Source organism: Tenrec ecaudatus, chromosome 1 (assembly GCF_050624435.1).
Source record: "Tenrec ecaudatus isolate mTenEca1 chromosome 1, mTenEca1.hap1, whole genome shotgun sequence".
In the NCBI taxonomy this organism is placed as follows: domain Eukaryota; kingdom Metazoa; phylum Chordata; class Mammalia; order Afrosoricida; family Tenrecidae; genus Tenrec; species Tenrec ecaudatus.
In genome coordinates, this window is record NC_134530.1 from 34,668,739 (window position 1) to 34,682,776 (window position 14,038).

Sequence of the window (14,038 nt, forward strand, 5' to 3'; positions counted from 1 at the left end):
CCCGCCCGTCTCCACCAGCCGGGAAACACATTGTGCGCTGGCTTTTTCCGCAGTAATTTATACGAGCAGACGTGGCCAGGGATAGCCAGTGTCCTTTTGCCTTTGTGTTTATTTTTCTTCCACGTTTAATATATTTAAAGGATATATTGTCTTCATGGTTCACTGGTAGAAGGCGGGGACTAGTGCAAGTTTTAATGAGAGATTCCCCAGCTCTCTGGGGGTTGAGGTGAGAATTGGATTCTTGGTTAGACATCTTTCTTTCTCTCCCTGGTTGGCAGGAGGCAGTGTTTTGCTATTTTTGAGAGAGCAGATCTACCTAGCGATTTCTAGAAGGATACCGAGAGGGGGTTCCATTTCAGGGTCTTTCCCCGCAACTTTTCCTCGTGTTTGTTTGAACTTTTCCTCATTTAGAGAGAATGGAAAGTCTCAGGTCCTGTTCTTGAATTTACATACCATGTTAGAATGGTGGTAACCAGCCCCACCACAGGTCGATTTTTATAAAGTTGCTTTCGTTCTGGGTAATGGTACTTAGAACTAGTTTTCTCAAAAGCAGCTTTTGCTGCTTGGGAATAATTAATCAGCAGAGGTGAAAGAGCAGTTGGCTTATTTGCTTAATATTTTAACCAAGCGAATTAGACAGGTTGGGGAACGGGGGGGGGGGGGTGGAAGTGTGGGTGGGGGAGGCCCCATAAACAAGGTGATATATAATATTTTTTTTGTTCTCCTTTTAAATAAATACCGATCAGCTTTATGTTCAGAGACAATAGGAGCCGTTGGCTTAAATTTGCAGTTTACTGTATTTATGGCTGTAATATCAAGGTGCTGCCGCCGTAATTTCATGCCCCAATGAGAAGAGCAAGGTCGAAGCAAATGCTTCCCCGGCATCTGCTAACACACTAACTCATAAACAAGGCCCGGCTGGATCAGGTGGCACGGAGTAATACAGGCTAATGAAATACAGCACAGCTTTCCATTACTGTTAGTTTTTACAGTGTCGTCATTACGTATAATTTATGTTTAAAAAATTCAATTTTATACAAGGCACTGGGAAATAGGGGTCTACAGGTCATCCAACGACTTTTAGAGGCTCAGAGAGTCCTTATTGTACTCCACTGTTCTAACAAAATGTTAATAAAATAAAATAAAACTCCCTTTTTCCTTTCCCCTCCCCTCACCTTTTCTGAGAGAGTTGATTTTTCTTTTAATTTGGGGAGTATTTTCAGCCGGCTGTCTTCCCTGCCTCCTCTGGCTGGAATGTGCCTGGGGAGATAGCTAGTGGTACTCTGAGAGAGGTGACCCCAGGTGTCCCCAGCCCCAGATGAATTACCTCAGGCCTGTAAACAGCTGGGAGGAGGATGCCCCCAAGTAAAGCCCCGAGCTGCCACCCTTGGCTGCCGGCCCTGTCCCTCCATCCCAGTCAGTTTTATTAGAAAACTCCGGCCACACTTCGGGGTGCCACCAGCCTCGCTGTTCTTCCGGCTCCTCCTGACCCCGTCCAGCCTGGCTGCCATTGGACACCAGGGCTGCCCAAAGCGCTGCTGCCTTTTTGGTCTCTTCCATCTTTTGGCCCCACCTGTGCAAGGCCACTGAGCCATGCCCAGCAGTCTCTGGGGACAGAACTGAGGTGACTGATTCCGAGAAACCTTGTCCAGCCCGTCCAGCCCGCAGAGCAAGACAGCCCTTCCTGGTGCCCCGGCTTGGCCTCAGTCCTGGGAAAGGGCCCTGCAGCGCTGTTCCCAGCCAGTTGGCTGGCTGTGTACCCAGTGCGCTGGTTTGGTTTGGTTTGCATCTTAACAGAACCTTCAGAAAGAGAATAAGAATTTGTTTTATCTTCTAGGGGATGGGCATGGGCTGGCGTGGCAGCCCTGGGGCCGCCCTCTTCAGCTGCGGGAGGCCGGGGAATGGGACTTCAGTGACCAATGAGGGAGGGCTCCCTAGTGTTCTTTCAGAAGTTACCCAGCCGTGGAGAGCTTTGGAAAAGAGATCTCTGAGAGTTGGCCAGCAGGCTTCTCTGCCCTGAAGAAACTGATTTGGAGGTGGAGTCCAGAGATGAAGACAGCTGCCCTGATTTGGGGTGTATGGCATTTGGCTTCCTTTGCCTTGCCTCTCTGGGAGATGAGACACTTGTGGATCTGTGGAGGGGGCGTGAAATGACACTGGCCCCCCAGAGACTGGAGCCTCACCCTTTCTCGCACTGGTCAGCTCCTGGGCCCCGTGCTCCCGCGGCTCCTGGCTAAGGCTAGTGAGAGGGTGGCATGAAAGGCGGCCTTTCTTACTTTCATTTACTCTCAGAAATGTATTTTCACTGCCAGTGCCAACCACTGTGGGGTGGGGGTTGGGGATTGGTGGATCCTGAAAACGGCCAAATGGCAGCAGTGCAGTAATGGAAAGAGATGCGAATGCAAAGTGCTCATGGTGTCATGGAACGCAAGCAGGCGTCCTAAGTCAGAGGCGGACTCAGGTTTGATGAAGATGGACTAATTCTTCCATTGTGGCAGTCGCTCAAGGGGCACTGGCAGTGAGGGGGAGGGCAGGAGGAGGCTCTCAGCCACAGGACGGTGAGCCCTGCACACGGTCCCTTGCTCTGCACAGCCCTGGCTCTGTCCCTCGGTGGTTAGATTATTCCTTGCAGATAGCAATCAACTGGAAGGAAGTGTGTGTGTCTAATTTGCATGAGATTATTTAAAACAAAAAAAAAAGGTCTGCATTAGTCAGGGTGATGGTAAACAACGCAAAGAGATGCCTTTTATAATATAGCCTGAGCTCAGCTTCCAGAGCCAAATATAATTCACTTACAATTGGCAGTTTCCTTTATTATTCCTTTTAACCTTTTGGATTCTGCAAGGTCTCCATCAGAGACTCTTGAAAATCATTGGTTAGCTGGGCGGGGGTGATTTGGGAATGGAATGAAGGAACCCAGATATCTTAGTGGGTAGATCTTGGGCAGTACTTAATCCCTAAAGAAGGGCCACTTCATCCCCAGGTGACAGTCCCAAAGGTGGTCAGCCATTCATAACAAACACAAATAAACAAACAAACCCACTGCCATTGAGCTGATTCTGACTCTTAGTGATCTCATAGAACAGCATAGAACTGCCCCTGAGCATTTCTGAGACTGTAATTTACCCGTAGCAGAAAGCCTCATCTCCTATGGAGTAACTGGTGGGTCCAAACTACTGACCTTGGGATTAGCAGCCCAACATGCAATGCACTCTGGCGCCAGTCCTCCTGAAGGTGGGGGCAGTGTGCAGGAAGGGAATGTTTAGGAGCCCTGGGCTCTGGGGCAGCATGAGGCTCTGCTTTGGAGGGAGAATCCTAGTCTGCCCATCACTGTGGCCTGAGCGTTTTCCTGGCCCCCAAGCACTAGTCCTTGGCTCACTCTTATCTGTAGAACGGTTAGCTCTTATCAAGCCCCTATACAAGACTGATGACTTAAGGCCTAATAACTGGATCCGTCTTTAGATTCCTTGGACCAAGGGACCACTATGGGAGATGCAGGTCTGGGTTGTCCTTGAAATGACCAGTCTCTAACTAGTACGGTCTGGACCCTGTTTTTCACTTTCCCTGTGCCTCCGTTTCTGCTCTTTTAAATGAGAGAGGATGATTGGGATAATGGTTCAACTGTGAACTTCTATTATTAAATGTTTAAAAAAGAAGATTCATTTTATGTAACTAAATGAAAACCCGGGTTCTGTCAGGGAAGGAGGGATATCAGCATTCCAGCCTTCAGTGGTAAGGTCTATGAAAAACAAGGGCTGAGCAGGAAGGCTGATCCCCATCCAGGCAGGGCTTGGGCAGAGTCGTGCACAGGGCAAGCTGTGTTAGGGAAAGCGGCGCGGTCAAAGGGCAGGGCAGGGGATCCTGTGCCTTTAAACCAGCTCCGCTCGCTGGGCCGCAGCTCAGTCCGTAACTTACTGTATATTTCCCCAGCGTTAAACATTATCGCACTTGTTTATATTTGAAAGAGCCAAAAGGGAAAATGAGAATGCAACTGAATGCTCCTTTTGGGAAAATTATCCTCATTTGCAGCCCGTGGCTGACAAGGCACACGAGCCACCAGGTTGATGGAAGTCCGTGTTGTGCCAGTGACCATCAGCCTGTGCTGACGCCGCGGATGCGGCCCCCTTCTCTAATGGCCGATTATGAACTGGCGACGGCATCGACTTGCCTACTAGGTCCCAGAAAGGGGTTCCCTTTCCTCTTTAGCGGGCGTGATTGACAGTCGCTGCAAAGGCTGGAGTCCGGGAGGCAGGGAGGCACCTGCCGGGTGGGGAGCCATGATCTCCATTTCCCCTGTGCTTCTACGGATGCCAAGTGACAGGTAGCGCAGCCCCTTGGTGGCCACTTGGGGGATGAGGGAGGAGAAAAGACCTGCCTAGCTCCAGTATGCGCAAACGAGCTAAGAGTCAGTGAGGGAAGCTTTCTCCTCGGCCAGCAGTCCCTGTGTGAGGCTGGTGCACTTCAGCCAGTGCACAGGTGTGGCCTTGCCCGCACTGGGCACTTTCCCCAGCAGTGCAGGGCCGCTCTACAAGGCCCTTCTCCCCTGCCTGGCTGCAGTGGGGCCTGGCAAGTCTGAGGGATGGCTGCGGCCACCTCCTGTGCCAACATGGCGCAGGGCCGAGCTGTGCTCCTCATGTTAATGTGTGCCATCTATTAGCCCCTTGGCACGGAGTGTGAGGCACCATGCTTTTGAAGATGCTGATCCTGAGAACCTCCGTTTACTTCATTCACCCCCAGGGGCAGATAGACTGCTATGGGCCTCTAATGGAGAGCTGCCGACCAGATGTGGAGAACCTCTCGGCTCCACTTTAAAAGCTCGGGGTTGCAGGGCCGGAGATTGGGATTCCGGGAACAGCACGGCCCGCCAGAGTGCTCTTGGGCAGGCAGGCGGGACCTCCCACCTGCTCTGCTCACTCCTTGACCAGAGAGCGCTCTGGTATCCCGACTTCCTCCTGTCTGGGCGGGCCTTCCTCACACCTGTAGGCCACGCTTTGCCCCGCGTCTGTGGGTTCTTGGGCAGCCAAGAGCCACCATCCCGGGCCTGCCACAGACCGAAACGGGTCCAGTGGTGTGCCCACTGACGTGCGGTCAGCACGGCTTTCCCACTTGCCTTCCACTCTTCCCTGGGCAAATCCTCCCACGTGTTCCAGCCGCTGCAGATGGCGCCCTCAGCCTCCATGTGGCTCAGGGTCGGGAGGAGGGAAAACAAAAGGAAAAGGGGGGAAGGCAAAGTAGCCAAGGGCGATAACAGGCAGCCTGTGAGAGGCGAGAGCAATAATCATCTGAAAGTTTGGGCCTGGCCTTGTTTTGATCTGTTTTCTTGTTTTATTTTCTTCTTTACATTCCATATCCCATTCATACTAATCACAGTCGGTCCTGATTTTTCTTTTTATTTCTGCATTTGTCATAAAATAAAGCAAATTATTCCCGTCTTCGGAAACAATCTAGACTAATTAGTCGTCTCACCCAATAATTAGTTTTTTGTTTCCCTGTCTGTTTTCATGCATTATTGTTAGTTTTCTCCCCTCTTTTTTTAACACCATTACAGATTAAAATGAGCCACATTTGCAGTTGATGGTATCTGTTTTCAGGGGAAGAATGGAGAATTGCAGTACGGAGCGACTTCAAAAGCAGCAATAAACTCAAGGATAAATTAAGGAAATTGAATGAGCCACATTTGGAAGCAGTGTGGAGGCTAATATTCTGTCGCTTAAGGTTAAATTGCAACTGAGAGCGGTCCCGGAGAATCCGAAATCGAGGCGGCAACTTCCCAGGGTGCTTGGCAGCCTGTGGCTGAGAGGGTTTCTCCTATTGACGAGTCCTGTGCTGCTGTGGCCGGGGGAATAAAGTACTCACCCGCCTGCTGCCCTCTCTCCCCAGGGCTGACAGATGAAGAGATCGATGTGGCTTTCCAGCAGTCGGGCACCGCTGCCGAAGAGCCCTCGTCCTTGGGTCCAGCCACACAGGTGGTTCCTGTCCAGCCCCCTCACCTCCTGCCTCCTCCGGCATACAGTAAGTCACTCTCTCCCGCTCCCTGGTCAGCCTCAGCGGGAGTCGGGGCTGTGGTCCCAGAGCAACGTGTCCGGGCTCTCAAAGGCGGCGAGCCCGAGAGAAACGAGGACTCCCCGAAAGGGCTTTGGGTGTTTCCATTAGGAGGTGACAGCCCTAAGCCTCTTCTATGCAGACTTTCCAAGTATGCGACAAAGTGTTTAAACCAGGACCAGGGACCAGAATAAGTGAGTTTCCTTGGGCTGTTTCCAATATTTTGGGTCCCTGCATTCATCGGTCCTGCTTCCATCCTCTTAGGTCAGCGCACTTGAATGTCCCTCTTTCCCCTCAGGAGACCATGGGCACACTCTGCTTTGCGCACTGAAATAAACTTCTCTCGGAATTTTACTCCTTCAAGTTAATATTAGTCAGTTTAGGTTGGCCTTTCCTCCCAGCCCTCTTTCCCCCTCATTCCTTCTCTCCCTTCCAAGCCCTGGCTAGAAAACACTCAAGGCCGCTCAGTTGATGCCAACTTACGGCAGTCCTATAGATAGACTTGAACTGCCCCATCCGTGTCCAAGAGCGCATGTAGTGGGACTCAGTTCAAGAATATCCCATTGAAATAGAGAGAGCCCTTTTGAATGCTGATTCTTACTATTACCTGAGACTGTGGCCCCTGAGGGATTTTGCTTTCAAATGAAGACTACTTTAGGTATAAAGTTCACACCAGGTGGTGTAGTAGTTACGCATTGGGCTGCTAAGCACAAGGTCAGCAGTTCAAAACCACCATCTGCTCCTTGGGAGAAAGATGAGGTTTTCTACCCCTGGAAAATTTTACAGTCTCAGCAACCTACAGGGCAGCTCTACCCATAGGCTCTCTCTGAGTCAGAATTGGCTCGATGACAGTGAGACATGCACACCTTCAAAATATTGTCGGACGCCCCCTTTCAATCACTTCTCGAAAGTCTCTCTCACACACACAAAGAAAACATGAAACCCAAAGCCATGGGAAATAGTGCAATTTTATTTATTTCATCCCTGAATCTGTTGTCTTCAAAATGCCTTCGATACAATAATTGCCCTCATTTTAATTGTATAGCTCACACCTTTTATGTTAAAGATTCAAAATAGTTTTTGCTATTTAAAAGAAGTGTTTTAAAGTGAGGAGTTCATTACCTTTTGACACCCCTTTCCCCCCAATCACATGACCTGCTGCTGCCGTCTTACTCTCCCCTGGCCAGTGCCAGCCACAGCTGACTCTGTCAGCCTGCCAGCAAGGCCTGCGTTTCCCAGAGCTGCTCAGGGGGGCAGGCGGGGCGGCTTTGTCTGCCACAGATCTCCCTTCTTTTTCTCAGGCTGGGTGGCTGAGGCCAAATGGCATGCCCTCTAGCTTATCACACCCAGCGCTGCCTGGCGAGCACACTCATTGACGGTGTCATGGCCTCTGGGGCCAGGGAAGCAGGGGGTCCGTGCCGCGCTTTGTATGCGGGCTCCGGAGCCATCGGCAGCAGCCACTTGTTGGCTTGGGACTCATCTGGCCTCCCTGGCCAGCAGGCGCGATTTCCGGCCGCAGTGTTTGCTCTTGGGTCACTAAACACACTTGGTGTGTTTCTCTTTACTCCACGGCAAAGTCCCCACACTCTCTTCTTCAGTGGTGTCTCTGGACCCAGCCGCTGCTTAATGGGATTTGCCGAGGACAGGCAGTGGCAGCTGGGGTGCAAAATTTTCTCAGATGCACATCTGCTCTCCTCCAGCTGTTTCCTCCCATGGCTTAATACCAAACAGGTCTCTCGGCTACTTGGAAACTTCCTGCTCTGGGCGGTCACAGAGACTGCCTCAGACATCATGCGTGTTGCCGCCTCTTCGTAGAGGGGCTGAGCTCTCAGTCTTTCTGAAAGAGCCAAAAGCGGGGGTGAGGGGGTGGATGGAAGTGGGGGGCTCAGTCATTTAAACCACCCTCAGGTCCAGACCTCACTGAGAAAGAGCATTTGCACATTTAAGTAGTTGAGTCTCCCAGCGCTAACATATAATACATCTTTGAGACAGACTCCTTCCTGCTCTGACACCAGCATAAAAACCATGGCAAGAGTTCACTTTAAGAACCTGAAGCTTCCGTTGTCACTGCGCAGCTTCATTCTGCTGGTACCGCTGCAGGGCTCCTTTCAGCTCCGGCACCGACGCTGCCTCTCGACTCCTGTACTTTTGCCAAGAGGTGTCAAAACTGCTGCAAAAGGGGGAAAAAAAAAAAAGCTTGATTTTGATTAATATAGAGAAACAAGACTTTGCCTGACTGATAATAAAACTGATAAATGACATTTGAATTACTTGTAGCGGTAATTTATTACATAAAATATCTTTTATTTGACATGCGATTAGTTGCTGGAAGCATCACTCAATCTGACTAGTTTAAACATGTTCTCAAATGAACCCCAGTAAAAACCAGGGCTGTCTGCCGCTGGCGTTATGAAATAGACTAATCCTGGAGCGAGGGGGGAAAAAAACCTGACTTTAAATATTTAAATGATTAATTGGGTTTATATATTTTTTTTACCTTTCTAACCCCCTTAATTACAAGCAAACTCAGGGGAGTTTCTGAACTAGGTGTGCAATCTGCATGCTTATCACTGAGGCATTGTCTGTGTCCCAGGAGGGATTTATGGCCACCGCTCCCGTGTCTTCTGCCAGCTTTCTATTGAGATCCCAGTAGCCCCTTCCTTCCTTCCTTCCTTCCTTCCTTCCTTTCTTCCTTCCTTCCTTCCTTCCTTCCTTCCTTCCTTCCTTCCCTCCCTCCCTCCCTCCCTCCCTCCCTAGTTCTTAGCTTTCTAAGGGTAGTCCATGCCCAGCAAAGAGACTTCCATGACTCAGCCCCAGGGACTCACATCTCAGGGGGTCACTGTCTTGGTCACAAATGCCAGAAATGTACTTTCTTGTGGTTCTGGGGGCTGAAGGTCCAAATCAGGTTCTCGGCCGCGTTGGCAGCACCAGGTGTTCTTGGTGCTTGTGCTCACGTGGCACCTGCCTTCCCCGGCATGTGTCTGTGTGTCCATGCATCAGTGCTGTTAAACTATGCAGAACACCGAAGTGATTAGGTTTAGAGCCCACCCTACACTGGTGTGGAAGAACAGGCCTCGAGAGCTGCTTGTATTACAACGAGTCAAGGAAACTCTGTGGGGCAGTTCTGCTGTGAAGACGCAGTCAGGATGGACTCAGTAGCAACTAACAACACCTGCTTGTATGAACTAAATGGATTGGTTACCTTGCGCTAGAGTGCATGGTGGGAAATGACTACATGACATCGCGCCCCAGGTGTAGGGGTTAAGGCTCCAGCGCCCATTTGGGGCTGAGACCGTACTCTGCTAGAGCACCGTAGGAGCCCAGAACTCCCATTGGGTCTTCATCCTCACATTTGCAGGCCTGCCTGGGTGGGGCAGCTGTCCCCTCTGCACCTCTGTCACCACGGCTGCTCTTGAGGGGTCAGAAGATGGAAGCAGTGTCCAGGAGACTCTGGAGACCTACCACAGTGGTGCCACTTCACTGGATCGGTGCTGATCAGGCTCCCACTGTTTGCTCAGTACAGTATCCTGTGAGCAATTAGAACATGATCCTGGTCCTTAAGAATCTTCTAGGCTCTTTGGGAAGATAAGAGAAATTCTTAAGAAAAGGCTAATAATATAAGACATTCATGATTTCATGCCAAAATTAATTATACAGACAAGAAATTCCTTAAGAATACAGAAAAGAGAAGAATGGATGTGGGCTTGAGAAGTCAGGGAAGGCTTTGTGAACGTGGAAGGAGGTTGACACCCAGGGGGGAGCTTGATGTCGGCTGGTGCGCGAGTAGACTCGTGTTCGCGCCTTCACAGGAAGTCAGGAGACCTCAGGGAAAGGCAGCTCCGATCCAAGAGGAGATGGGACCGTCCAGAGTTCTCGTTTGGGCTTTCTTTTCTTCAGTGTGGAGTCCAGCTTGGGAGCTGCGCGGGCAGGTCCTGCATAGACCTGAACCAAGTCCTGGCAGGTGCTCCCTGGGCCCGTGTGCTCCATGCTGAATTTGCGTCTCCAGAGAGGCAAGCCACAAAGTCACTGTGAGGGGCAGGCAGGGCCAGCGTAAACTTTGTCGGATGGTTTTCCTTAGGCGCGGCTATTTCGCCCCACTCCCTGCTCCTGGAAGGCGTTACCCTGGTCTCGTCTAGGAAACACCCCAGAGCAGTGCTGCTCTGCCCTGGTAGTGTCGCCACGAGTCCCTAAGTGGACTCCTTAGCAGTGAGGTAAAGAGTTGAGGCTCTTCCAGAGTTTGACCTATTGCTGTGCTTCAGTTGCTTTTTCTTAAAATAGGATGTTAACATTGGTGAGTGGTGAAAGACTGCGCCATTTGAGTAGAAATTCTGAGAAAGAGAGAAAAGAAAGATTTCTCCTTCATTTGTTTCATCTATAGCCCTGTTTAATACCCTGGTCCCTCTTAATTCTCTGCGTAAGTATTCAGTGAGTACGCACCGTGTACCAGGCACTTTCGACTATGAAGATGAAAGGATGACTAAGGCCCCATTGTCCTCTCAGATTGGCTGAGCAGCCAAAGCAGTGCACCGAGGGATGAGCAGGGAAGGATGCTGGGGCACCAGAGGCAGCTTCAGTGCCTGGGAAGTATTCAGGAGCGCTGGAAGGCAGAGTGGCTCAGTGACCAGGCTAGGATAAAGGCACTTGGAAGTGAAACTGTGTGGTGAGTTTGGGAAGCTTCGAGGTGGTTGGCGTTGCTGGTACGTGGGATGGGGGTGTCCAAAGAGATGGTTGGAGAGAGCGCTCAAGAACAGATTGAGTTCTTGCTTTGAAATATGTAATTTTGAGAGCATATTACCTATTTGACCATTCTTTTTTATTTTTTCCATTGTGATTTAGGTGAAGATTTGCAGGGCAGACCCCAAGTTTAGGCTCAGCAATTTGTTCATGATGTTTTTTTCCTAAAAGATTATTGTATTGGGGGTTCTTACTGCTTGTGGTAGTTACATAACCTGGCGTCAATTTGGGACTTGAGAAGATTAAGAGGGAAGGGGTGGAGTCTAGTCCGTCAATCAGATCTTAGCCAGTGAAGCCTCTGTGCGGGCCTGGCCTTCTCCTGAGATTTCTGTGAATTCCTAGATTTCCTCCTTGGAGGCGGGAGAGATTCTCTCTTTTGGCTCACGCCTTGGGAGATGCTCCATGACAAGACACGTGGTGGTACGCCCTGGGAGCTTGAGAAGCCACATGGACCTACCCTGATACAACCAGACCTCTGGAGCTGGAGAGACTGGCCAGTGCCGAGATGCTTACAACGCCACTGGATCCACAAGACTGTCAACCCACTGGCCTGTGATCTTCCTGCATTTAGCATCATTGCATGTGTTTTATGAGTCTGAAGAGGAATTTATAGATTGGTATCGGACATATGGGCTAATTTTGGACTTAAGAGCTTGATCTGGGCTGGGACATTTTCTCAATATTCAATTGCTCTTGTATATAAGCCTCTATTTTATATACATATGAGTGTCTATAAATTTGTTTCTCTAGTCTACCCAGATTAACATACAGTTCTTAATTCTTTTTAAAGATTATTTTAATTTATTCACAATTTGATTCATCTCATCCACTTGATTCCCCTCAATGTATCATCACTTATCCCACTTTCTCCCAGTGTTCCCTGTTTCCATTCCTGCTTTCCCAGCCATCTGTACTCGTGATCTTAAATGGCCGGTTATGCTACCTGGGTGTGGGCTTAGTTCCAGACGCGAAGGGTGATTTGGGCCATGGTCTTGGGGTGGGAGAGGGGTCTCGAGGACCTATGACCCCGGTCTCTTTTATGGATTTAAGTTCTGCCCCACTCTTGCAGCTACAGTGATCCTTTTCCGGGCAAGGGCACCACCTTGCTCTTCTGGTCGCAGGCTTGTAGAGAGGAGAGTCTGTGGTTCGTTAGCCCGCTGGACTGATCGTTTCTGTGCCGCACCATCATTGCTTCTGGGGATGGTTGCCATTGAGCTGTGTCTACTTCCTGAAGACCTTGTGTGCAGGGCAGAACCGCGCTGTCGGGTTTCTGAGGCTGAGCCCATGGAGAAGCAGATGGTCAAGTCTGTCTTCCCAGGTGTCCCTGGGTGGGCTCTGACCACCAGCCTCTCAGCTAGCACTGGGGCACTTACCTGTTGGCGCCATCAGGGACTGCGTGTTATTCGTAGACTAATGTTAAAAGTATTTGTGCCATCTGAGCGAATGATCAGGGAAATGGGGAGATGCCCTAAACTATGCTGGACCTCAGTCCAGGTGTCCTGCTAGTGGCACCCTCTCTGTCCTCCCCTTGCCAGCCACTTCGTTGTTCTTCAAGTTGGGGTTTTTCGGGGGTCTCCACTCTGACAAGGATGAGATCCTGCTTGCTTCAATCCCCCTCCACCCCCACTCTGCTGAAATGTTCCAGTCAGTGTCTCCCCTATTAAACTGTGGGTTCCTTGAACTCAGAGGCTCTAAAAAATCTTGACGGCCTGAGGCTCTGGCTTAGCTAGCAGGTGTTGTAGGAACGTGTGGTGAATGGATAGAGGTTGTTAGAAGTGCCCTTGAGGGTTGGAAGGGTGCTGTGGAATACCATGACATTGGGGAGCCCATCTGCAGGCTTGGCGGGCAGGCAGGCCTGGGGAGGAAGGCTGCAGCAGGAGGAGAAGACAGGCTCTGCCTTTGGGACCAGCATTGAGTCCTAGAGGGAAGGAAGCTCAATGCACGGGGGAGCAGAGAAGACACCCTGTTCGGGGAGAACGTTGACAGCATTGAGACTCACTCTCGGGGCAGAGGATGTCTCCACAGTGTTAGTCTGTAGACCAGGCCTTATGGGGGAGCGGGACTTGAACCGGGCATTTGGGTTAGTCAGTCACGTCCGGACCTGTGGCTGAAAGGAGAGGGCATAGCTCTATGTGTCTTGTCACCAGGAAGACAAAGTGGAGAGTGAGTGTGGGTTTGGCCTCCAGCGAGCTATTTATCTCCTTCATGCCTCCAAAATGAGGTCATCAAGCTGCGGTGACCTGATTGACAGGCTAGACCCCACCCCTTCACAAGTTGACAGAGATTATGTAACAGCCACAGTAGATTTTTTGGTTGGTTGTTTTCCCCCTCTTGTTTCTCCTCCGTTGTTGATTTAGATTGGCAGTGTTTTGAGGACAAGAACCCCGCCCACTGTGTTTGCTCCGTTACACTTGATGATGTGCCGAATCCGTGCTCTCGGTGGACTCTGAAGAGGCCACACGTCCCGGGAAAGAAGTGGACATGGCTGCCGGGGCTTCCTCGGCCACAGAGAGAGCCTTTGGAGGTGAGGGTGGTTTGGGTTGTGACTGGGCTGGCAGTGCAGCCTGTCTTCATCTTACAAGATTCTCCACCAGTAAAAGAGCCCAGTGTACCAGTGGGGTGAACAGAGTCAGATAGCATTTTTCAACCCGTGGGTCACGGCCCCGTGGGGTTCGAACGACCCCTTCACAGGGGTCGCCCGGTGCATAGCAGTAGCAAAATAACAGTGATGAAGTAGCAACGAGCATACTTTTCTGGTTGGGGGGTCACCCCCACAAGAGGAACTGTATGAAAGGCAGGTTGAGAACCCCTGGGAGGAGAGCACATTCCTCTGCTGTGTGAAGAGGGTGTGTGGTGTGGTGGAACCCAGCCCCACCTGCCTGGTGTGCGCGGCGGAAGGAGGGAACAGAGCGAGTGTCCGCATTCTGTGCCAATGGGACATTGAGACGTGTGGTCCTTATCCCAGGGGACCAGAACTTCCAGCAAAGCCGAGTCAGAACAAAGGCACACAGCATGGCAGAGTGGTTTCCACTGGGGGGTCGTGGAGTAGAGAGGGGGTGATGCGGGGTTGGGGTTCCCAGCAGGGTCACTGTGAGTGGGATGGTGGTCTCTCATACGGACCAAATACAGGTGCATTAAAGTACTGGATTCGACGTGTGGGCTCTCTTGTCTCTCCTCGCTTCTCACTTAGGAGAGGGAGGAAAAGAGTCAAACGCACACTGCTGGATTTTATTCTCAGTCACTGCTGACTTCTTTTAGCTTA

At 50.7% G+C, this 14,038-nt stretch overlaps 1 protein-coding gene across 1 annotated transcript in view; it reads left to right on the top strand.

Annotated features, from left to right (window-relative positions):
- The window catches only part of PEX14 (peroxisomal biogenesis factor 14), a 145,566-nt gene that overhangs the window by 108,600 nt on the left and 22,928 nt on the right, over nt 1–14,038 (top strand). The window contains exon 4 of the mRNA XM_075559731.1: nt 5,881–6,012. Within this exon, the coding sequence (XP_075415846.1) occupies nt 5,881–6,012 (132 nt within the window). The remainder of the gene's footprint in view (nt 1–5,880; nt 6,013–14,038) is intronic.